Genomic DNA, 25,542 nt, shown 5'->3' with positions numbered 1-25,542 from the left:
TTAAATATTCAGTCTTTAAGGCTTGCTATTTCTGTAAAATCAAATATGTATATAAAACAAAGTAGATGAATCTTTAGTTTTGTTTTACTTTTAAGGAAAAAATGTTTGTCTGTAAGCTCTCTTGATAATTTTGTCATTCTGAGATGTGTATGTTGTGGTACTTCCTTGTCTTGAAAGGGATTGGTAAGGGAATACTATGTATTCCTTTTAATAACAAGAAAACAATCCTTACTGTCACCCTACAGAGGTTTCTAGTAATTGTTCTTTTACTTGGAAATAGGAAAGGATGTATCACTTGAAGGGCATGAATATGATTTTACTGGCCCAACATTTCAGAAATCATCATTTCAGCAGTGGTCAAACTGGCGCAATGTGTCCAGCATACGCTCATGTTTTGTTATCCTGTAGATGTTAGTGTGGTTTGCAATGGGATCTTAACAAACATCTCTGTCAGTTCTGCTCAGGGGAATGGCTAGGTGGGGCAGTTCCTCTTCCAAGGAGTGGCAGTTCTGTACTGATGGGTTTTGCTCTGTTCAGGCAGGACAGAGGCTGCTTCCAGGCAGACACAACCAGTCCAATCCCTGCCCCAGCAGTTTGGAAGCCATAATGATCAACCCTGAGAATCCAGGAGAAGGAAGGTCTTTGAGTGTGAACTCCAGACACCTGATTTCATTTTCCACTTTGTGTTTTTGTTGCTGTTCCAGTGCTGGGATTGGACGCACAGGGGTTCTGATCACGATGGAGACAGCGATGTGTCTCATTGAGTGCAATCAGCCTGTTTATCCTCTAGATATTGTAAGAACCATGAGAGATCAAAGAGCCATGATGATCCAAACACCTGTGAGTATCATCCCTGCCGTTCTGGGTTGCAGAAAAATAATTTCCTATGATCCAGTCATATTGGATGGGTTTTTAATGTACTTGTTGATCATATTGTGGAAATCACCTTTACCCAGTGTAGCTGTAGCCTTGGCTCCAGGCAAAAATAAATTCTTAAGGATATTGGAAAGGAGCAATTATTTACATTTCTACAGAGAAAACGTGAAAAAAAAGCATCAGCTGTTTCAGGGATATCTGGCAAATAATGACAAAAAGGATCAAGTTTCAGCAGTGTAAAAATCGCTCAGACAAGAAAGCAGGAGCCTAATTCCAGATGTTAAGAATGGGAGTAGTATAGAAGATAAACTCAGAAAAGAACCAAGACGTGCAAGAAAAAACTTCAGTGATGAAGTTCAGTGATTTTATGTTGCCTTAGTTGTAATGGAAACAAGCCTCAATTATGCTCTGTTAATGACTGAAAGTGAAATTATCAAAGAAATAATATTTGTAAAAATCAGTTCAATTAAATCTCATTTGAGATGCATCAAAGCAATCTTAAGTACACTTAGTCTAAGCATAGTAGCTTACTAAAGGATTCTTTTGGGGCTTTCCTGGCATTTGATATACCTTAAGATACCAGAATTTTTCGTGCACCTGTAATGTTTGGGTTTTGTGAGATAATTCGTGTATTATATTTCAGACTTGTACGAGTTTTAGAACAGATTTAGAAACTTGTTATTGTATCAGTCAGGTATTCCTTATCTCAAAGCGCAGTTCGTTTTTACATTTTTAGAAAGTACCTAAAAAGGGTGAAAAGGTTGAGTTGTGTTGTTTTTCAGAAAGAAAAAAAAACCAACTTGGATTTTTGGTTGTTCCACACTTTGGATAGTTCCATTTTTTTTTATTTTTTTGAAAGAGTAATAATGAGTAAAGGCTGTAGTTTTACTCACAGTACACAGCATTTAGAGAGAAAGCATCTTGAAAGAGAAAAGGCTCTACAGTATCTCATCACAATTACTTGAAGGTAGTTACTGCTGTAATTTTCATGTCCCTGCTGCTGTTCCTCTAATAAAACTTGAATAAAACTTTTTTGCTCTTCAGAGAGTATTAAGGCTGACAAAAAGTATGGGTCTCCATTTCTAGCTCATCAGTCATTCAGTGCTGCTGAATTCATGTTCCAGTACTCATGTTTCACTAAAAAGTTGTTGTATTCAGGTAGCACAGAAAGGATGAGAAAGGTGATGATACATGAAAAATAGCAAAGGATGGCTCTTGCTGTTTGTGACAGTTCTTCAGGATGGATAGCTGTCTCTCTAACATATGCAGAGGGGGAGAAAGTGTTATTAGTAAAGGTAGGAGTTGCAGTGGTGAGGGTTCTAACTGCATTTTTTCACAGTATGTGCTCAATATAATCTGGTCTCCTCATTTTTCTTAGAAAACAAAAAATTTCAAGATTCAGTGCAAAGCAGGTGTTTAGTGCATCAGAGGGAGAAGGTCTAATAGGGGTGTTGGGTGTTTTTTTAAGGTTTCATGACCATCAGCCGTTCCCGTTCCTCCTCTGCCGAAGGAGCTGGGTTGCTGTGTGCCGAGGGGTTCGCTCGCTGCCCGTGGGGGCACGGCCAGCTCCGCTGCCCTGGGGGCGCGCTGGGTACAGAGGTGGATCTTACAGCAATGAGAGAAATGAACTGTTTCATAGACACGGGACAGGACAGCAAATAATGGCTCTAGTGCTAGATATTTTACAGCAATGAGAGAAATGAACTATTTCATAGACACGGGACAGGACAGCAAATAATGGCTCTAGTGCTAGATATGTTCATGTGTTAATCTCTTAAGATCTGACATCACTAACTGCTGCATAGAGAGGGCTGTTCCACAACACTGACAGTGCAGGTGTGCTGCACGTCTAACCAGCATAGACACATTGTGCAGGATGCAGTGTGAGTTGTGGAGCTTTGCATTTATTTCAGTTTGTTTTCATTATATTGTAATTTGATTACTGTCAGGTTTTTAAACTGTTATTTGAATAAAACAAACTGTTAGTCACCTCTTTGTATGCAGGTGCTAGACTTCGATGCCTTGAACAGTTAGACATTATATAATGTTAAGAAACAGGAGGTCTGGGTTTTCTGATTTCTTTAAAATCAGATTCTGTCAGGGAGGTGCCAGTAACATGCCCAAGTTAATGTAAGTATGAAAAAGTGCATTGAAACTATGGCTTCTAAATCCAAGGGCATGGAAACCTGAGGTCAGTGAAATTTCAGCAAGGAAATGAAGAACAGAAAATTACTAAATAGGTGATGTTGTAATAATAATAATAATACTGGGGGTTTGGGTATGACTTTTGGAATATATTTCAAAGTGCCATTCATCCTATTCTTCTCTTGAGAAACAAAATGCTCTCATCTAAAGTTCATTTTGTATTATGTTTCCTAAACTAACTTTGAAACACAGTTCTTGGTCTGTCAAGAGAATGGGGTGGGGAAATCTTAGAGGCCTTTTCTGTTTCCAAATGACATTTTTCAATTACATTTCTTTTCAATTTACTGAATCTACTTTCCTTTTCAGAGTCAGTACAGATTTGTATGTGAAGCTATTTTGAAGGTGTATGAAGAAGGATTTATTAAACCTTTACAAGCATCACTGCATAAGTAAAGAGCAAAAAACCTATGATATCAATTGAGGAATCCTGTCCTCTATAATGAACTGGCAACATTCTTTGTGCCATAATACTGCTTGCAGGAAATGGTAGTGAAGTACAGCAAAGAATTGACAAAGGACTTTGAAAACTTCAGCACTGTTGCACTTTACGTTGAAACAAAATCAGTCTCTGAAACTCTTCTAACCTTCATCTGTTTGAAGACTTTATTTTCGTGATTTGCTCCGAACAAACCATAAACTGAAAGAACTAATTGTGTTCAGGGTAATCTACGATATTTCATTGTAGTGCCATATACTGCGCTTCTGGTTGAATTGCTACAAACAAGGCTTGGAATTATTTCACTCTGTTTTACACCCATGTCTCTTAAAATGAAAAACAAATGAAAAAATACACTAAGCCATGGTCTTTTTCCAGTGCTAGGTTTATTTACTATGTACAGATTCTCACAGTTTTGTTTTTTACAACATTAGCAATATTGCCAATACTAGATAGATACACACTGCCTACTGATGCAGCACACTTTGTCCTACACCCTTACTAGAGACCAGCTGGTTGTTAGAGGAGAGCTGGTGTCTGTTAACCCAGCAGTAGCTGCATAATGCCCACTTACCAGCATCTTGTACAAAATAATAACAATAAAATTTAAAAAAAAACAACATATAAATAAACATCATTTCTTTGGCACAGCTTGTGTGTCATACACTGGTGTATTCTGATTTGTGTGACTTCAGATTATGTGATGGGAACTAGTGCATGCGTTATGTCTTAACCCCTTAAGTGCCTTGAGACTTACAGCGTACATCCAGTGAAAGGCACTCATGATTCCATGGGGGTGGTGTTGTCCTGTCATATTTATCTTAATGGATTCAGATTTTTAAACTGGCCCTTGGTGCTTGGAATACGTTACCACAAGGGGTCATGGAAATACCATTCCCTCTTTCGTTATACAAGTACCTGTGTGCTACTCTCTGTAGCAAAAGCACCTCTGCCAACTTAATGAATGAGCATTTTATGCTGCTGTGCTGTAATTATATCAAAAATCTGACACATTCCTTCATTCTTCCAACTAGTAACTTACTAGCATCTTACTACGAAATGCTGGTAGGTCATTAGAAGCTGATACCTGGTTTTATCCTTTTTTTGAGAATAGCCGTTTTACTCGATTAGACATAACTCTTTAATAGCACTGATAATTAAGTTGAACTTACAATCAGATGTGATTTAATTCCATTACCTTCTAACTAACTTGTTAAGTCCTCATAGTTGATTTCAAGCCATGTTCGTACAGGTCTGCCTTTTATTTTCTTTTATTTGTTTGGAGGAGAGAAGGGAGGAGAACACTATGAAGTTATCCCAGAACTTAATTTTAATTTCATAATGACCCCGGTCGCCTTCTGTTATGCTTGTGCAAAATTGTTCCAGTTGGTATGGGTTGCTTCTTATTTAAGTAGGTAGAAGATTTGTAAGAAATGTCTGTCTGATACAGTATCTGAGCTCATTCTAAAGATGCATAAGTGTCCCCATTTTTTAATATTTTTCTAGTATAGGAGAAACCAAGTCAGAAGCAAGGTACCCAGTGTAATATACTGTAAGAAAAAAACATTAAAAGTCATTTATTTGACTGCCCTGTGACAGCATAACTTTGTGCCCTCTATTTAAAAGTTTTAATTTATTGTATTGGTTTCCTGAAAATGTTTATCCATTAAATTTTGTTGTAAGCTATATATATAGCATAGAATTAAAATGCAAAGTTCTACGCTAAATAATTTTTAACTATTGAAGAATTATATTGTATAATATACTTTGTTCTATGGACATTTGAAACAGATCAGCTATGAACTATTAAATGAAAAGGGATTCAGGAAACATGAAATCCTGGCTTATGACTTAGTAATGAACAAGAACTACAATGCCAAATGGAAGATAGAGTTTTAAATATTTTTAGAAAACAAAATAATATTAGGAGGGCTGTGGCCCTGTTACTTATATTTCTAGATTTGATGCTTAAGTCAGTGTTATCCCTCAGTGAAAAATAAATTTTACAAGAATCTTTGGATCTGAACTGAACTGAAAAAGAGTAATACGGTAGCTTTAATCTCAGTTATATTTTAAGCCATTTGCAAGAAATAAACATTCTTTTTTATAATTCTTTAACTTCCACATGATCAGGTTATTAGCTGAGTTGCTGGCTAGTTAGACGGTTATATTGAACTCAGCACTTAACGTCCAAAAAGTAAAATAATTCATCCATTATACTGAAAGAAATTTTCTTCATAGTTAAGTTGTAAACAAAAATAGCATTTGCCCTGTTATTTTGAGGGAAATCAGAAATGGCAGTTATAGCAGCATTATATAATATTGGCATGTCACATATTTAAATATTCTTATGTAAAATTGCCATAGCAGTTTGAGTTCAAAAGTCCCATTTATACCACAATTTAGTGTGGGATATGTATTGGTCATCTGTCATCACTGTTTTGATTACAAACACAGACAAGAATAATAGGTCTCTTCAGAATTTTTCTCTGCACTGACTTATAGTTTATTAACTAGCTGCATTGGGGAAAAAAAAAAGAAACAAAGTATCTATTCTTAATTAACTGACCATCAGCATCTCAGTGGCTTTTGGCTTCTCCAAAGCCAGGATAAAGGTAACCAAAAACTGCTTGGGAAAAAGAATAGCACTGAAGCCTTTCTGCACCATAAATCAGTCATTTAAATTTTTCTACCTGTTGTGGTATAAATGGCCTTTAAAATATTTTTATATGGCCAAAAAAAGCAAAACTGCTTAATATTTTACTTTGGGTTATGAAGATCTGTATCATCCTTAAGAGTTTTTTAAAGAAGTTTTTGTATGTTTCATGCTGTACAAAACATGAATGTATCTTTCAGACATAATGACTTATAGACCTATATGTGATTGGTGTTATGACTGTTGGATTTTATGAATAATTATTTTCATACCATTTGATTAGGAAAAATGTTGGGTGGGTGTGGGAAAGAGTATGTTTCTAACACTTCCATGATACAAATCCAGTTAAAGAAAAAAAAAAAGTAGTTTTCATTGTAAATAAGAGCAATATTATGACAATTTTGTGCCAATGTAAAATGTTAAGATTTTTGTTTTTACTTTTAGGTTCAGATTGAAAACTACCACTACCATCTCTTGTTTAAAATTGATTGGAAGGGTTTTTTAGTAGGAAGACATGGGGCTCTAGTGGGGGCTTTGAGTGTTTTTTGGGAGCATTTTTTATTTTTGCTAAATATGAAATAAGATGCAGGTATTGTTTAATAAACCACCTACAGACTGTCAGCCAGTCCACTTTGAGAAATACTGCATTAGATATCCCAGGTAATTGAAGGCTGAAAATTTCATTTATCCTGAATTTGGAAGCATTTGGTATTTTCAGTCACTTGTAGGTATTACACAGTAAAATACTGCATGCATTTGATTTTTATCTATTCTCTCCCAGTTAGGAAAAAGAGAACACCTGGGGGTTTTTCTCACTAAATTTAATGCTAGCTGACATTTCTTCCACGTTTCTCTGTTAAATCTCAAAAGCTTATATGCCATATAGATAAAGCAATAACACTTCTAGAATATCTGATTACAGTCTGGCACACCATCTAGTAAAGAAAGGGTGAGAAAGCAGTTGGGACATTAAAGGAACATGAGGAGGTTGTTATGGAACTTGTGTAGCTGGCAACTTTCTGTGGAGACCTTCCAAAAAGCTTCATGGTACCTGTGGAAGGGCCAAAATGCAGCAGATGTGCTGCAGTTGCACTGCCCAGGGAAATGGGACGAAGGGAAGGTCTGGCATGGAGATGTTGGAGCTCCAGGTATGCTGTGGAGCTGAATTAGGTGATATTTTTATGCTTATGCAGTGTGTGTGCAGGTACGTGGGTGATGTTTGGTGGCTCAGGGAATTAGCATGAGCATGAAAAGCTCTACGGATCCACCAGTTTCCAAGCAAAAGAAGGTTGTCCAGTACATATGCTGTTGTTTTGTTTGTAGAGCCACTATGCAGGCAATCAGCAAGCCCCTCAGCCCTGAGGATAAAAGGAGTGATTTGGTTATGGTCCACATGAAAATGTTGCATATTTGGACTTCCACCAAGTTGAAGAATAGTGTCCTCTAATATCAGTTGCACTCTTTTAGTAGCTCACATCTCAGGTCCCCAGTTGGCTGGGTTGGGTGTATTTGCCAATTTCAGTGTACCCATCTTTTGTCTTGAGACTGAAAAAGTTCTTTCCCATTGCTACTTCTAGTGCTAGGATCCAGTATTAAGATCTGGTAAAAACATACTCATTGATTACGTGTGGATCTTGCATGAATATGCAGGGATTTATAATTAGTGGTGATTGGGAAGCTGTTAGAAGGAGGAAATGGTTGGTTTGTTTCAGTGTAACTGTTCTGTCCAGTCTCTGTTACCCACTGCACTTAGTCACTCGTTTGTTTAGAAGTCTGCAAAGAAGGCCAGTTCCTTTTCACTGAATTTTACCTCTGTGCTTGTTACTCCCACAGGTGTGGGAAGCCCCTTTTCATAGAGCTTCTCCTGCTACACGTTTTGATCTGGTGCATAAGCTGTAAGTTCTGGCTATTGGCTTTGGCATGTTTGCTCATTGAGATCTCAATGGTGAAAAGGGGAGATTAACGACTTTCTTTTAAAAAAAAAGCTGAAATATTCAACTTTTAAAATTTAGACATTTTGATTAGTAGTGTCATTTTAAAAAGCAACTAAAATATCTGATTCTAGTCTGCTGTAACAAGAACGGTGGTTCACGGACTGGCTGGCAGCTTGTTGGTTGTGGTGTTTCATATTTAGCAAGCTTACATGTTTTAAAGGATCATTTTTTTCAAAGTGTTTTGATGTTTGAATAGTAGCACTTTATCTCATGCTTACTACTGACTGAACTATTGGACAAAATAAATTGGGTTTGGAGAGAGATGCTTAATGGGTTTCTGTACAGAGATGATTTGGATTACACCCTGGTACAAATGCTTTCTATTGCCAACCATTTCTTGTTGATTGTTCATGTGTTTCTGAGGAATTTTCAGAAAATAGATATTAATAAGATAACTCTATCATCTCAATTTTCCTGTCTTAATATGAATATGAAGCCTGCATTTGGGAAAAGAACAAAAAAGGAAAAAAAAAAGGTTCAAATAGAAACTTACAGGGTACTTGTAAATTTATGTGATCTCTCTCAGCTAGCTGCAAATTAGCTATGTTTACTGTAAATGTTTCTGCTAAGCATTATTTTTAATATTAGATCAATTACCTGGAAAACAGTATTCTTTTTTTTTTTTAACTTATTTGAATTTTGATAACTAAAGATAATGCACAACAAAGTTTAAGGAAGTTGTCACCCTTTTGCACCTAGGCCAGGGGCCTGAGACATGAGTGAAAGGGTTAAACAGTTTACGTTAAGCTGTTTTGTTCTTTAACTAGAATATATCCACAAGGACTATAAATGATCCAGTGCAATTATCTCAGTACATTGGGGCACCATAGTAATAACCCATAATAATCTTACAGCAAAATTAAGGTAAGAGAGTGAAGGTTTTATCTTATCCAGTGTATCCAGATTTGTTTTCCATTTGGTTTGCTTCATTTACCAGTGATCCCATTCTAACCAGTCAATTTGGCAGGGCTGTTTGTGTAAGGTTTGGGTTTTTTTCTGTAACAGGTGCTATACAATGTGTAAATACAAAGGGAAGAGTATTATTTAGATCATTATTAACAATCAGATGGTGGCAATATTTTTGCCAGTTACATCTGGTAATTAATTTGCATCTCCATCTGTGGATTTCAGTTGTCAAATTTCATCTCAGTTTCATACTGCTGAATGATGGACTGCAAGTGTGGAGTAAATCATCTCAGAGTTGAACAGCTCTTGCATTGTTTAGACTAACTCTTGTGTATCTTTATTAATACTGGGGGGATGCAAAGGCTCTTCCCATAAGTAGACTTCTGCCTATAAATTTGTTTAAAAGCACATGAGGGGGAGGGAAAAAACAAACCAACAACCTAAATGCACCATCTTGGCTAAGCAGCCAGGGCGGTCGATGGAAAACGATGGAAACTTGAAGTTGGTCAACACTGGACAATGTGAAAATAAATTCAGCTTTTGTCACTGCAGCTACTGTATGCTTTAAAGGGCCTTATGTATTTGTCCTCATTTTGATAAAATTCTTGCCATTAAAATTATACACTAACTTCTACCGAAAACCAGCAGTTCCCAGGATAAATATGCTAATTAACACTTAACAAGTCTTGTTTTAGTCTTAAGTAAAATTTCATTCTATTATGTGGAAAAAATGCTGTTATGCATATTTTGTGGATATATTTAATTTCAGTTGACAAATAGTTGTCTAGGTACAGACTTGAAAAAATATATATAGTTTACTTGTGGATCTTAATTGTTTAATTGCAAAATAAAGATGTGCTTTAGTAATTTAAAGTTTAATTTTTTTTTTCCGATTTTCTTGCTACTGTACACATGGTTTTGCTGTGCCACATTTATATGTGTCTGGTGCCAGATAATGTTCACCTTGTATTTTCCTTCTTGCCATTGTATGACATAAATACACCCCTATGGATTGTGCATTAGAAGAGGTTGCAAATTATCAGGAATTAAGTTGCTTGGTTAAAGCATCAGCCCAAGTTTTTGCCTGAAAATATATAAATACTGCAAGATTTGCTCTAATGGAATAATAACTTTTAAATTAACTTTTATACAGTGAGTGTATTGGAGATGGTGTTCAGTAGAGATAATGTGATCAAAAAGCTGGGGGTATGATGAACACTGATTTGAAGAACAAAAATTCCAGATGGAAGCTTGTGATGAAGTATTTGCTGCCAAAAAGTGACGGGATGTTCAAAACAAAAGTGGGTAAAGATAATGAAAGGGCTTAGGAGGCAAGACAAAATTCTCAGGAGGAATGAGTGTCTGAGACCCCCATATGTTCTTAATTCCACTGAAAAATACAGGACTTTAAAGTGAGGACAGGGTGTTTGGATTTGAAGTACAAAAATATAAACTAGTGGGAAAACACTTTAAAGAGATAAACAGATGTAAGAAGAGGCTTTTCAATAGGAGATCTGTTTAAACTGGAATAGGAAGGCTGGATATAAGACAAGTGACAGGTTACACAGTCGAATGTGTACTGTACATACTTGGACTGTATCTGAGTAGCAAATAGCGAGGAAGGAGTAGACTGCAATTACAGGAAGAGTAGCAAGAGGGTGGTGTGAAGTAGAAATTGCAAAAATGAGCAACTAAGCTTTTTTGTCACTGTTGCTACAGGAAGAACATAATCTTGGTGCCAACATGGGAGCTTGTGAATGACTGAGTGGAAAGAAGCTCAATTTGAGGAATAGTTGAAGATGGTTAGAACATTTAGGGACAACGTCCAAGAATCAGGGAATTCTCCACAATTCTTTGTTGTATAGGAGAATGTGAATTAGTGTAGACTAATAGTCAGGAGACTCCCATTTACTTAGCAGATCTCCACTACAAACTAAGCATCTTTGATATGCAAGCCATTGGCTAGTTGATCTGAAAATTCATCAGATATCTGCAAACCCTCAAGGTAAATTATTTTTCCACATTAAATATAGTAAGATTTTGTACAGTTTCTTTGGGAACTTTATTGCAAGCTCCCACAGGTATTTCATGACAGGCTACTGAGAGCAAGCATAGTCCCTGTTCCTCTGATAAAAAGTAAATATCTAAATTTGCCCCCATTTCGTAATTCACCTTTCTGAATAAATAAACAGGCACATGAATGTGGATCTCGCCTTTCCTCAAAGCTCGCCCTGCTCCTCCCAGCGGCAGGAGAGTGGTTGTCAACCTGTTACTTCATCGGCAAGTATGGGCACTTACCTGTCAGCCTTTTTCATTTTCCCCCCATTTCAGTAAACAAGGGAACTCGATGTATGTCCAGGAGCGGAGCTGAGGTATTAATGTGGGTTTCATTTTGCCAGTTCCACTGCCTGGCAGGGACTGAGCGGGTGTCAGCCCGCGATTCAGAGCGGAGCATAAAAAACGCTGTGTTATCTTTAGCCCAAGTATCTGCTTTCCCAGGCTATTGGGTAGGCTGGATTCCCAGTTATCCTGGGATTTTGAAGGTGCCGGGAGCTCCTTTACTCCGAGCTTGTCACTTTGAGCTGGCATTATGCACGGAAAGTTTAATATCGCTTTTCCTCAAATACTGACCTGGACACAAATATTGATGAAATGAAAAAAGCGCAGTGAAGTGCAGCCCTCTGCAACTGCTGCCGAGGAGCGGGGCTTGTGCCCCGGGCTGCAGTGACACGCGAGAAAAGCCATGGAAGCGCGGGGCACCGGCACAGGCTGCGCGTCTGGATTGAAACTTCAAATACAAACTGCATTTCGTAGTCGCAGCCTTAGTTCAGTGTATAAATATTAACAGTGCTCGTTTGTAGACGGCTCTGCTTGATTTCATACACTGCTACCGCTGCTCTTTCAGGCACTGTTTAAAGATAAGATTTTCTTACAAATTTTATGGTTCTAGCGCACATTTGCCTAAAGGTTACCGCTGGGCAGCCGAGCGCTGGTCACAGTCCTGACCAAACCACCGAGGGGAAACCTCCACGCCGCATTAGCAAAAACTCCAGAACTTTTGGGAAATAACCTGAAACGCGTCCCGAAGGCTCAGTCCGCAGGGGTGCCCCAAGCCCGGGGCCGCCCCACCGCCCCCGCTCCCCGCCGCGGCCCCTCGGGCCGCTCCAGGCTCCGCGCTGCCGCCCCCCCGGGCAGCGCGTGGTCGGCGCCGCGCCCCCCCACCCCCCGCGGCGGCCCCTCCGCCGGGCGAAACCACCTGGCACGGGAGGGGGGGCGCCCCTTCTCCGCCGGGCCCCGCCCCGTTAAAGGGGCGATGGGCTCCCAGCGCGGCGGGCAGCAGAGCGTTCCTTCTCCCGTCCGGCTGCCGCCTCCCCTTCCCGCCGCCCTCCGCCTCCATCTCCGCGCCGCCACCGAGCAGGAGAGCGCGGCCAGCGGAGCCGCCAGGTGAGTGCGAGCGGGAGGAGGAAATGGCCGGCGCGTCGCTGCCCGTTTAAGGGCCTCCCACGTCGCTCCGCCATGTCCGGCGGCCCGGCCCCTCGCGGGGCTCCCTCGCCGCCCCCCGCCCGCCCCCGGGGCCTGGAGGAGCCGCCGCGGGGACGCTCCCGCCGCCCCGCAGGTGAGCCCGGAGCGGGGCCGGAGCGGGGCCGCGGGGCCGGGGCGTTATGTAAGGGCAGGGGCGCCGCGGGCGGGGGTCGGAGCGGCCGGGCAAGGCGGCCGGCGGGGCCGGGGCTCGTCTGCGGGCGCTCCTCGGGCTCGGAGCTGACTCCCCGCACTGCTCCGGGTGTGTGCCGGGCAGCGCCGTGCCCGAGGGGCGCTCGCCGCTCCTGCCAGAGGCATTCGTGCGCGGAAAGCTGGGAGCGCGGCTCAGGCGGGAAGGGTCTCTTATCGCTTGTTTTCCATGGGAGAGGTGGAGCGTGTGAGCCAGCGGAGGAGCCGGTGGTATGCAGTGCTGAGTTGCCTCCCAGCTGCGGAGGATCGCCGTCTCGGCGAAGCGCGCGGTGGCGTTTGTATTATTGAAAGATTGCAGAGAACAGTAGGTGATCTGCGCGATCGCTGTTTTATTCCCTAAACGTAGTTTCGTGTATTCCCAAAAAGTCACCCAGCAGTCTTCAAAGTTCTAAGCTGGGTTTTTTTTCAAATGCTTTCACAGCCGAAGACTGTGGGTGTTTAAATAAAAGTGAAAATCTGTTTAATCTGTTTGATTCTTGGCGTTTCTTTATCAAAGTGTAGGATTTTCTGAGAACTTTATTGCAGGCTTTTTTTTTTTTTTCTTCATGGTGGTGTTTGAGATTGGTTGGTTTGTTTGTTTTGTTTTTAGGGTTTTTCTTCTGTAGAAAAACTTCACCCTGTTCATTTTCCCCGTTGGATTTTGTAGCAGAGATGCTGAGCTTTTTCCGCCGCACGCTCGGACGCCGGTCCATGCGTAAGCATGCGGAGAAGGAGAGGCTGAGAGAGGCCCAAAGGGCTGCAACCCACATCCCTGCAGCTGGGGACGCCAAATCCATCATCACCTGCCGAGTGGCGCTGCTGGACGGGACGGATGTCAGCGTGGACTTGCCGGTACGAGCGATCCAAGTGTGTTTTTGAAATACGCTTGGTTTGTGTTATTTTGATGTGGATTGGTGTTTGCGAGTTAGGTAGAGGTATTGCTCTTTGCTGTTGGCAGTCGACCCTGTGCCTTGATGTCCACTAAGTTGCTGCTCATAAAAAGGTTTTGAAGAAATAGTTAACTTTGGCATTCACTGAAATTCGAGATTGTTTTGCTAGATGTCGTCATGCCTTACACACTGACCACTTTCTGGTGTTTTAATGCAATTGTTGTGCCAAGGCATAACTTAGAGGGGATAACCTGTTTGGTGAATTGGGTTTTCTTTTTGGTGAGCTATCTGTCTATACAAAGAAGGTGACTCTCTTGGTGTAACTTGTTGAAGTGGAGGGATGAGCAGAAGTACTAGCAGGAATTTCTGTGTGGGTTGGGTTTGATCTGGTTTTGTGTCAGAGATGAACACAGTTTTTGACACTAACTTGACAGGGGAGGGGAAGAGGAAAAATCTGCTTCCTTCCCCTCCTCAGGGCAGATTATATAGCAGGGATTGTCTCCTGGCATGGTGCTTTATTCAGAGTGAGGTGTTAGCCACTGTTTTACATTTCTAAGGCTTCCTTAATATGCACGTGCCTGTTCTGCCTGCCTAATTATATACCTGGTTTTGGCCAACAGGATGAGCAGTGGCACCAGAAGTGATGTGCTCTGTTTTTCCATTACCATGTGTTATAGTTGTTAGTGACTTGTTTTAAGCTCACACAGCTGAGCATTAGGAAGTTAAAAAGGTGTGGACCTGCGAGACCTGACTAGTTGCAGAGGATTTTGGCTGCAATCACAGCTGTGCTGGTGTTGGAACTGCTGACTAGAAAGAAAAGCCATTTCAAGACTGGCTGCTCCACACAGCTTTCTTCCCTTTCTTTTTTAATCGTGGAGTGTTTCGGTAGTGCAAGGAAGTCAGCTTGATTGAGCAGTGTTGTTGACATAGCAGAAATAACTCTTGTGATATCCTGAACTCCTAATAATCTAGAGTTAGAGAAACCCTTTGGCATCTTTATTTGCAAAATAACTGTACAGATAGGCGTTTATAGAGGGTGGTAACATCAATTTGTAACTCTGAAGCAATGTAGTAAATATATCCAGTACTGCTTAGTGCCTAGGATGTTTGATTTGAGGCCAGGAATGCCCACAAACACTTTATAGCAAGAATTAATACTTAAAAAGTACTCAAGTTTAAATTGGTGTCTCTGCATAACCAGAGCAGTAATCTTTGGAGCTGGAGTTGGCTCTGTAGGCAAATTCCTGGTGGCTCCAACAACATTTCTAAGGCTTTGAGGAGCATAAATTGAACCTGAAGAGGTGTCACAGCCTGCCACCTGGCCTATAAATCTCAGACCAGGGTGCAGTAGTACCTATTTACTTCTACAAGAAACTTTTCACTGCGGAATTTTTCTTTAAAAGCCAACATAGATCCTTAATTGTGAACATCTGAGTAACAGTAACCAAATTGACATCGCTTGATGTGTTAATTACAGTGCATCGTCAGTGGCTGACATGTACCAGTTTCTTCAGTGATTAAAATACAATAAATTAAAAGTAAATTAAATGATTAATTTCAAACTTCCTAGAGTGTTTATTCTTATTTCTCCATTTGCATCATTCGTATTTTGGAGATGACTCTGAAAGGTAAGAAAAAAGGGTAGGGAAGACAGGGGATGAAGTGGTGGGGTACAAAATCCTGGCAAAACAACATCACTTTCTAAAATGTAAAGCTTAAATTAAAAATATACACATGTATTTTTTTTTCTTTTACAAAACCTTTATTTGAGAATCTTTGTCCTCTTTGAGATAAGATCTTTTCAGTGACTGGTTATTTTGTTGGCAGTAAATTTGCTTTAAAATGAACTCTTTCTCTCAAAGATGTGCCCCCTGCTCTGCCAGTTTGTGCACAGTCACATTGTCTACCTAAGCGCTGTGAAATTGTTTTATTAAAAAAAATAAATAACAAAGCTTTTCTTGAGAATGAATCATTTAGCAAACAGGTTAGTTCACAGCCAGAGAAAGAGTTGTCTAGGCAGGAATGAATGCCATACCTTTTTAAATCCATGGCTACACAAATACTTTACAGTGGCATAAGCTGTTGCTGCCACAGGAAGAAAAGATGTTGCTTTCGTTATTGCGTTTGTCCTTGTTTTCTCATACCCCTTGGCAGGAGAAACAGTTTTTTAGCAGCCAGGCAGTAAGCTAAGTCAAGAAAATGCTGTGGCTGAAAATAATCAGTATAATTTCGTTATGTAGTTTCCAGCTGGAGTGATTCTCCAATCTGGTTCCCCATGTGCCTCCCCAAATGTGGTGAAGAAGTATTTAGAGGTGATAACCAGGCTTAAGTTTGCTCAAAATGCCATTGAGCTCTATCCTTACAGTGATTTTTTTTACTGAGAAGAGTATTCTGCATTTACAATCATTGATATAATTGAATCTGAGATTGCCGAATTTCTCCTTAATTAAAAAAAAAAAAAAGGAAAGGCAAAATCAGCAGCAAGAAGCAACTACAAGGGACGCTGCCATGCAAGCCAAATGCATTTGAGAGTTATTAAATAGCAAAGACTGATATTTTCCGAATATTTACAATGAGAAAGAAGGGACAGGTTGTAAATGATGCAGTTGAAATTTAACTTATTGGACACAGAGCCAGGATTTGAGCAGTAACTCTGCTTTTTGTCCACTGATGTTATCTTTGGTGTGTGTCAAGCCACTTAATCTTTCTGCTTTTCTGTGTCTTCTGTTGTTTTTAATTAGAAAAATGCCTGACTTGAACTTTTCACCAAAGCTGCAGTCATACACAGTACATAGACGGGATTCTTTGCAAGAATCTACTGCTTTTGTAGCATGTCAATGACTGAAGAATGTCAGTGTCATGTATAGTATTTACTGACACCTTGGTATGTTCAAAATGGGAGGCATGAACTTAATGCGAGTTATCAGTGGTTTTTTGGGGCAGATTGAAAGGTGTCAGGTTTTTTCCCCACAGCTTAATATCCAATTTAAAGTTGTATTTTGACCTGGTAGTTTCCCTCATCTCTTACCTCTCTTTTGAAGCTTTAGATTTCTCCAAATGCATTCGGCCATTTTTACAGACTTACATGCTTAGTGAAACACTAAGAAGCTTGTTACTTTGTTGATCTTGAACAAGTTTTTGTAAAATTGATGTTGTCTGTAAATGCTGCTGTGGATGTTGTTTGTTATGCATTCTGCTTTTCTGTTGACTTGAGTTAAATTTGGACAAATGTCAGGTTATGCTTTTTCTTCCAATTGTTTAAGATCCCTGGATGGAATGTTTGCTGAGTAGTGTGGGTGGTGAGAGGACAAGAACTCTGTTTTGCTGACATCCCTTATCTTACTTTTCATCCTGTTCCCATGCAAAACTAAACTACATCTTCCCCCACTGCACCTCTGGTATTCCCAAAGCTCAAAAGCCATGAATAGCCCTGGTTTATAACCTGAAGATTCCATCAGCTTAGTCATACCAGTCTGGTCTGTCAAGGGAACCCCTCAACAGCTGGAATACCAGCTCTCTTGGTGCTCGTGGTTTGTGAGGAAAGACAAGTTGGTGAGGTGGAAGTACAAAAAGTTTTCATCTGGGGTCACCAACAACTTATTAAATAATTAGGAACAAAAATGTTTGTCAAGAGTTTGAAATCAAGTGCTGTTTTAAGTAATAGAGAGCTCCAGAGGATTTAAAAATCAAAATATTTTAAAATTAAGTTCTTGTTTACTCAATTCTATGCTATCCATAGTACTAACTGGGGGAGGGAAAAGATAATGTAGATGGGGGAAAAATTATAATATAAATAATGGAATAGAAAATTTTTTGATTGCTTTTTATGGGGGAGCAAGGTCAGCCTTACAAGAGAGACAGATAGTAAGTGTAGGGTCTTATGGAAGCAGAACTGTACTTTGTGGAAGCCAGCAGTGTTTCAGTAAAAAAACCTGACCCTGCCTAACCCACAATTTACATAATCTTCTCATGGATAATGGAGTGTTAATTGTATTCCAGTTTCTGTACGTGCAGAGGTTTAGGTAAAAGCTTCCTGGTAGTGTAAGATGAAAGACTGAAATTACGAGAATGGATGCTCTCTCTGAGTAGTTTTTTATCTTGGAATATTCCTTACTTACACATATATGAAATTTGATATGGAGGTTGCAAAAGGAGATGGTTTTGTCCTTATTATAATGAAGTATCATTAAAACAAGGTCTTGTATAAACCAGTCCAAGGGCTGTGTGTAATAGTGGGATTGAACTAAGCTGTTTAGACTTTTGGAGTAAAAAACAAGATTTAAAAAGGACTGTATCTGTAGTGCCTATTTTAAATAAAAATTAAGAAATCTATCTGGAATGCAAAAATCATTAAGGAGTGCCAGTGGCTTTTTTGTGGAGAGAAATGATTTGTGTTGATCTGACTGCAAGATCAGAGATGCATTGTGATAGTTGATTTTACTTAATAATCCGTTCTGGTTTATTAAAAACTTGTGGAATATTTATGGCCACTTGCTAAATATTTGTGGATGTAAATATGAAATACATAATGCTGTTCCTGGCATGGATGCTGATTAACAAGAAAATCCAATACTGCTAAAAATGCTGGAAAATCAGTCATCAAATAAAACGAGTACTCCGAGTGCTCAAGGCTGACCTCTAAAGTTTCAAAATAAAGCTCAGCTGACAAAAGTAGTAATAAATATTTGAACGTGCCCCTTTTTGTGTGTACTAAGGCTATAAAATTTTGGATTAAAACTCTATTTCCCATGTGATCTTCTGTCTGAAAGTATTGACGTGCTTTTGAGTGTTTGCTTAAACTTCCAGAAGACTTTAGGGGACTGAAAGTGGACAAAATCAGTGGCGAGGCGTGTGTTCTGCAGCAGAGATGCTGCTGCTGTGTGGTGGGAGGGGGCCCAGCCATAGTGCAGGGTGAGCCAGTGCTTCCTGGGCTGCCAGACTGAAATTCGTGGTGAGATGGAGCCTAAGGCAGGGGATGCTTAGTGGCTGTGCTCCTGTGAGCAGCACAGAGTCCTGCACGAGTCCTGCTCGCAGCCCAGCTGCTTTGGGGCCATGGCAGAAAAGCATTTCAGCCTTGGTGCAATGTTCCATGCCCTGGCACTGTTGGAAAGGAGGGAGGAAGGAAGGGAGCAGCTGGCAGCAATCTGTGCTGCTTGAAGACTAAATTGTTTGGCCTGCAGTGTGCTGCCAGAGTGTTTCTGGGGCTTGTGCTGCAGGCTGGTTTAGTTGCCTGAAAGTTTCACGTTCGTAACTCACAGTGAATTTTATCTGAAGTCCTGCTTTCCTGCTGAACTGCCACTGCAAAGAGCTCAGAGCCTTGGGACTCTGGTGCTCTTAATCAGAGTGCTCATGAGAAACCTGCAGGTGGAACACCAAATAAAAACGAAAAGTTTGACAGTATAATGGGGGGAGGCATTTAATCTGTAAACCTTAATGCTGAACATTGGATATATTGTGTATTAGAATTAAAAAATTGGTTAAATAAAAATGGTAGTTAGAAGATAAAAACTTTCAGGAAGTTGAAACAGAGACTTCCACAAAACAAACTGTCAGGTATGAATGTTTTGAGTCTGTCTTCTTATGTAATAGGGTCAATAAACCTGAGCACAGTACATTCAAATCCTTCTACATAGCACTCGAATGAATGTACAGTTAGGATGGGTATTGAAATATTTTCTTTGTTATGAAGATTTTTGGGAAATGCCTTCTTTCTCCAGAGAATAAAAGAACAAAATATTTAATCCCAAATGCTTGCCTTCCTGTACTTGTGCAACACTGAGTAAATAGAAGAATTGACAAGCTGTGTATCTGGAGGTAGAAATTCTCCCCAGCCTTCCAGCCTGCAGGGTTTTATATTAACAAGTGTATATGGCAGTGTTGTCAAAAACTGAGGATAAACCAGAGAGAGAAGCACTAGTGTTTTGCTGCCAGTGGCATCTTCAGATGAACGAGAAAATTGACTGGAGAGTTTGGAAAAGTTATTGGTAGGAGTGGTGCTTGGTGTCTGAGGAGAGGAGCAGCTCCATTTGTAGGTCAGTACTTAAAGCCATAAGAAGATCAGGGTGATACAAATAATGTGTACTTCTAACACTGCCTTTGTAACAATAAGGGATTTTAACCCTCCAGTTCTGCAGCAGACTTTATTGGTGTTAACTACAGACACCTTTTGCATGATATTGATATGAAATCTTCCTTTAAAGCTCACTGTTGAAGCTTTCTCATGCCTTAGTTATTTGAAACCTGTGGTTTTGGAGAAGAGGATTTACTTCATTTAAAAAATGGACAGGCTCATCTGCTGCTTCTGTGCTGCTGTGGTCTGCAAACATGCATAGGTGTCATCCTAGCAACTGGGTAGCTGTAAATCCTGAATAGGGGCCCATACCTCCTCTGTGTGTGTGTGTGTGTGTAAATGGCATGTTTCTAAGGAAGCATGTATGCATGTGAATGGTAACCCTGCTGATAAATTGACAAAAATCAGGAAGGGAAATTTTTGCCACTTGGTAGCTATTGAAGACAATAGCTTCTGTTAGTTATTGTTAATAAAAATATTAACATGATCATTTGAAGGAATCAAAACAAAAAGTACAGCTGCAAAGATGCAGGGGATAGTAAGTCCCATGAAGGTGATGCTTATTCATCTATTTTTTTCAAAGTTCATCTTGTATAGGGCCCTCCATTTCTTCACAAAGAAAGAAATAAATAGGAAAGATTATTTTCTGATAAGTATTTTAATTAGTAGATTTATTTAGGTGGGTATTTTGTTCTTGGGTTTTTTTTTTTTCACGTTTTGGAGAAAAAAAGATCTACTTTGCTGCGATTAAAGCCTTTAAGTGAGCCATTCAGCTGGTGCTCACCCAGCACAAGCTCCTCTCCAGTTCCTGTGAGCTGGTGTTGATTCTGTGCTGCTCTCGTACTGGAGGTGGCTTTGACATCAGGCAGGGTTGGAGCACCTGGCTGCCTTATCCTCGTGGATGCGTGTCCGTGAAGTGGCCGATACTCTGAGACCATGAGAAGAGGGCATAAATGCTGCCTTTCAGGTTTTAGGCAGTGCCTGAGCCGAGGAGAATGTCTCGGGATGCCTTAGCGGCAGTGAAGGGACAAACCAGCCGGCCGAGGGGAACACCCAGCCTCGCTGCTGAGCTGCCGGGCTAAGCCCAGCCTCTGTAACTCCTACTCAGCCAGCAATTGCAGCTATTAAGAGCAGCAGGAGATGTCATTAGTTGGGAGCATCCCTTTCATTGGGGAAAGGGGCGGAGGGGGCCATGTGATTCATTCCCAAGTGATCAGAAGATGCTTTTATCCAGTGTGGCAAAACCAGGAGAGGTCCTGCCCTGTATATATGGCTTATTTTATTTACATTTTCCTGTTGTTCATTCTCCTGCTGTGAGATGTTTGCTGTTGCTTCCTAGAGAGACTAGCAAACTCTGTAAATCAAGTATTCAGGTTTTACTGAATTGCAAAGCCATGAGAAGTTTAATTTGTGCCCTGAAGGGAGGACCAGCCACTGACTGGACTGCTTGTGAGTGGAGTTGTTAATAGTTCGTAGGTAACCATTAAACAGTTTGAAAATATTTGTCCTTTGAGTGTAACCTGAGCTCTGCTGTCAGGGAAGGAAAGTTGGGGGGGGAAGCATAGGACAGCAGCAGGATAAAAATGTGACTTCCACAGAATCACAGAATACTCTGAGTTGGAAGGAGCCCACAAGGATCGTCGAGTCTGACTCTTAATGGCCTATACGGGGATTGAACCCACAACAGTGATGTTATTGGCACCAATGTTGCCATGAGAAAGGGCAATTTTTTACAAGAAAATGTAATAAGAGTGTATCTTTGCTCTTTGAAAACTCTTGAGAACTCAGTTTTATTGAATACAAAGAAGTTAATTTTGATTCATGAAAGTTGACTGGTTACAAAGCATTAATATTTTTGGTTGCTATTTGTTTAAGGAGGAAAGACTTTACTAAAGTAAAGCATGTGTGACACTTCTGCTGACTTGCGCCAAATGCAGCTGCTGGTGATTTAAGTCATATGCAAAGTGGAGCATAATGAATTCCATGTTGACAGCCCTGGTGATTTAAGTCAGAGAACAACCAGAAGTCCTGTAGATCTTTCCAGAGCCACTCCACTGCTTCTTCAGGGACTTTATCCCACATTAGTCATTCAGGGTCCAGTTAATCTTTGAGTCCTCTGCTGAGATTTCTGAAATGGCAAACACATTCTGAACTAATTTGACACTTCAGAAATTGAAGTTTTGCTTGTGGGTAGTCTGAGGTAGTGTGTGTAGTGTTTCATGTTGGAGTCAAAGTGCTTCTGTCACTGGCAGGGAATTAGCCTGAGATAACTGGTTAATTTGCAGATTTTAAAGATGACCTACAGAGGAATTGAGAAGGATCTCAAATGTTCTGCTCAATAAGGGGAGATTTTCCACACATAGAGTGTTTTTCTAGTTTTGCTGTTGCAGGTGCTGAATTGATTTCACCTGTATTATTATATTAATCTTTAAATAGAAGATATCACGTGTTGAGAAAAAATATCAACAGTTCAATGCCTTGGTCTTTCAAGACTGAGGCTATGGACTCAATGAAAGAAAAGTATGAGTTTGTATTTATAGATGGTTTGCCTTAAGGTTTCTGTTTGAGCTGGTGTTTAATAAATCTGTTATTGCCTGAGAAATAATTTTTTCCTGAGACCAACAGAAAACACTTTGTCTGAATGAATTTGATGAGGTTGACATTTAGTACTTGCATTATATAACGTTTTGTAGATGCTGTGTGTTTGGGAAGTTGCCTGCCTGGCCCAAATGCTTTCTGTTCCTGCCATTCTCCCCAGTACCTGGAAAGAAATAACTGTGTGAGAATTTGCTTTGACAAGCTCTGTTTACAAACTTTTTTCGAGCTTTTGTTTTGGGCTATGATATGTTGTGTTGGATTTAACTGATACATCAAGTAAAGCAGCGATATTGATTGCAAAGTTGAATATAAAATATTTGAAGATCAGGGTAGAGGAAGATGACAAGCATTACAGCATGTAACTTTACTTACTTAGGTATTACTTTCTGATTAAACTAGATTATTTCTGAGAAGAAAAATTTGTCTGGCCCATAATTTTGAGAGGTGTACTAGATTTGCTGATTACTAGCTTACTAAATATGTGCTTAGAAAGTTATCCCAGTTCTCATGTTCTGAATGTGTAAATATTGAGGTAAAAGATTGCAAGATGGTGGCTTTACAGAAATAGAAACCCTTTAGCTGCTGGCAGAGTAAGCATAAATAATGCCTGCATTTGTTTGCATTTAATTTTTTTAACCTTTACTCTGATCTAATAATTTATTAATGTATTTTTCTACACTTAAGCATCTTAGATATGATAACTCTTAAGATATTTTTTCCATTTATTGTTATAATGGAGCTCGTGGCGTGAAGAATATATGCTGTGTAGAAACTGCTCAGTGCTATTTATGTGCTTTCTCTTTAAAAACAACTGTTTAATTTTTTAGATCGTCACTGTAAAAGCGATGTTTCCATGGGGCCAGAGCTGTTTTTTTCATAAATTATGTATGAGCATATGAGCTGGCTTTTTGCACCTAGAAGTTAGTTTTATGAACTTAGTTTTGTACATGTGATCTCTAAGTGCTATTTATTCAAGTTGCTTGCCCCAGACTGTTTCCTAGTAGTTGTTAAAAGCACTTGCTAATGGAATGCTATCTCCTAATTCAATAGGTTTTGCTACCTGCTTCTAAACTGGTGAAATGCCTAGATACCAAACAGTAGTGAATTCATAAGCAATTTGCTGTACTTGGCTCCTAAAGTTTTCCAGTACATTGGTTATTGCAGTTGTACTGCCTGTGTTTCCAGTTCTATTGAGTGTCAGTGAGTAAGGAAAGCCTAAAAGGAAAAATGATAAAATGACATTTTAACACTGCTGGCAAGTCAGTGTTGACATTTTCCAAGAAAGGAGATTATGCAAGTTCTTTATGGATATTCTGTGTGTTTCTTGTGGGGTGTACATTTGCCTTTGAGAAAAGAAGCCATCAGAAAATACAAGGGGGTGAAAAAAGGTGTCCACATTATATTTTCAGAAGCTAAATTTTTGAAATTGGAATATAACGTGTGCAGAGAAAAAGGAAGATGCTAAGATGCTACAATAAATCTACTTGCTGTGTACTAAGTCTTGTTGTCTTTTCAGAAAAAAGCCAAAGGCCAGCTCCTGTTTGAGCAAATCATGTATCATCTGGACCTTATCGAAAGCGACTACTTTGGATTAAGGTTCATGGATTCAGCACAGGTGGCAGTAAGTAGTTATGCTCTTTTTTAAGCAACAGTGTAAAAGTTAAATCCTAATCCTGACAAAAATGCTATAAGGAAGCTGCCTTTTGTGAATTAAGTTTTGTGCAGAAGCTGTGAGGTGTGCGGTTTTCCGTGTCCCCTTGTTTAATTCCACCTCCAGCACTGTAACACATGATCATGCTGTTGTCTCTTCCTTGTTTCCATATGTTCCTGTCACACCTCCTGTTGTCACTCGGCAGGCTGGTCCAGTTGGACCCCAGAGCCTGGTGTGTCATGTAGAAACTTTTGGTGCTGATGATACAGAGAGGAAGGAGCAAAACTAGAGTGTGTGCTTGGCCCTTTTGTTGTGTGCTATACAGAGAGGAGAAGGTTTTCCTTTGCAAATGCCTTCAGCTTTCTTGTCAGCAAAAGTCACCTTGTTAATGGCTGGTTGCAGGAGGGGTGTACCTTTGATTTGTTCAAATCAGTGTGACTCAGACCTGCAACTCTTAAGTTTTTAGGAGGCTATGGGTGTGTTTATATGTATCATTTTGAGTTGAGGGTTCTTCCAAGCCCAAGTTTGTTCGTGTTTTATTGTGTGTTTCTAAAAATGTAACATGTTTTGAAGTCAGAAGCAGAGCATTGTCAGTAGCAACTACAGTTCTTTCACTCGTGGGCTATGCAGTTTTATATAGATACTTATAGTCAAGGATTTAATCCTGCCACCTAGGGTAGCTGCAAGTTAAGTGAGCCTTTAGGCAAGGAGTGGTTTTTTATTTGTCCTGCATCCCTGTAATGTAAACTTGTATTCACTTAGCCCAGCATCCCTAGGTAGAATGAGATCTGTGTTTTCCTGCTGCATATGTCAATCTTATTTGTTAGATGTGTAACCTAATTGTTTTTGTGTTTCAAGGCCACTTCAGAATTATTTCAAGCTTAGGATGGCAGAGGGGGAGCACAGACAGTTGAACTAAATATCTGAATTGTTCAAGGTCCGCATACAAAAATGGTGGTAGTGACTTATATTCTGTTATTTCTGTGAAGGTCTGTGTCCATAACAGTTTGAAGGTTATCTCTTATTTGTTGCAGCTTTGAACAATGGCAAAAATAAAATCCATAATCTTGAACCTTTGAAAGAAACTAACAGCTTTGGAGACATTGCTCCACCCCAGAGCACTTATAACCTGATGGCTTCTTTCCAAAATTATTGTGATCAAATTTTATGCTTAGCATGTAATTGTAGAGAACGTGCTCCTCAGAGAAAATTGTTGGTGTTCAGCATCTGAAGCAAACTTCATGGCCAGTGGGATTAGCTGCTGCTGGTCTGTAGTTCCCAGTAGTGAAAGTGGTTTTGACCCCCTTGCAGAACAGAAACATTTAACATTAAGGAGAAAAAGACCATTACACTAACAGATGGACGGCATTCAGAGCCATGCATACCAACAGAAATGAGAAAACAGCCTATTGCATACTGTTTTATAGTTCTCAAAATCATGTTAGCTGTGGTCAGCATGTGCAGTCCAAGATGCTGGGTATTGATAGTGAAGGACTCTATTGCATTTGTCTTTTTGCTTCAGAAAAGCAATATTGTCTGGTTAAGGTATCCT

The 25,542-nt window shown here is 39.9% G+C and overlaps 2 protein-coding genes across 8 annotated transcripts in view; both read left to right on the top strand.

Annotated features, from left to right (window-relative positions):
- The window catches only part of PTPN4 (protein tyrosine phosphatase non-receptor type 4), a 110,648-nt gene extending 100,702 nt beyond the window's left edge, over positions 1-9,946 (top strand). For all 3 annotated transcript variants that reach the window (XM_068195434.1, XM_068195438.1, XM_068195435.1), the window contains 2 exons: positions 705-840; positions 3,388-9,946. In XM_068195434.1, the coding sequence (XP_068051535.1) occupies positions 705-840; positions 3,388-3,474 (223 nt within the window). In that variant the 3' untranslated portion in view covers positions 3,475-9,946. The remainder of the gene's footprint in view (positions 1-704; positions 841-3,387) is intronic.
- A 2,386-nt stretch (positions 9,947-12,332) lies between these two features.
- EPB41L5 (erythrocyte membrane protein band 4.1 like 5) overlaps positions 12,333-25,542 on the top strand; it is a 49,403-nt gene continuing 36,193 nt past the window's right edge. For 2 of the 5 annotated variants that reach the window (XM_068195431.1, XM_068195429.1), the window contains exons 1-3: positions 12,542-12,689; positions 13,449-13,633; positions 23,856-23,960. In XM_068195431.1, the coding sequence (XP_068051532.1) occupies positions 12,590-12,689; positions 13,449-13,633; positions 23,856-23,960 (390 nt within the window). In that variant the 5' untranslated portion in view covers positions 12,542-12,589. Of the gene's footprint in view, positions 12,518-12,541; positions 12,690-12,890; positions 13,013-13,448; positions 13,634-23,855; positions 23,961-25,542 lie in introns of those variants that run through there. The other 3 variants (XM_068195432.1, XM_068195430.1, XM_068195433.1) reach the window with 3 other exon arrangements.

This window comes from Anomalospiza imberbis, chromosome 7, assembly GCF_031753505.1.
Source record: "Anomalospiza imberbis isolate Cuckoo-Finch-1a 21T00152 chromosome 7, ASM3175350v1, whole genome shotgun sequence".
Taxonomy (NCBI): domain Eukaryota; kingdom Metazoa; phylum Chordata; class Aves; order Passeriformes; family Viduidae; genus Anomalospiza; species Anomalospiza imberbis.
The sequence above is the reverse complement of the archived record's forward strand: the minus strand, read 5'-3'. Positions and strand labels throughout refer to the sequence as shown.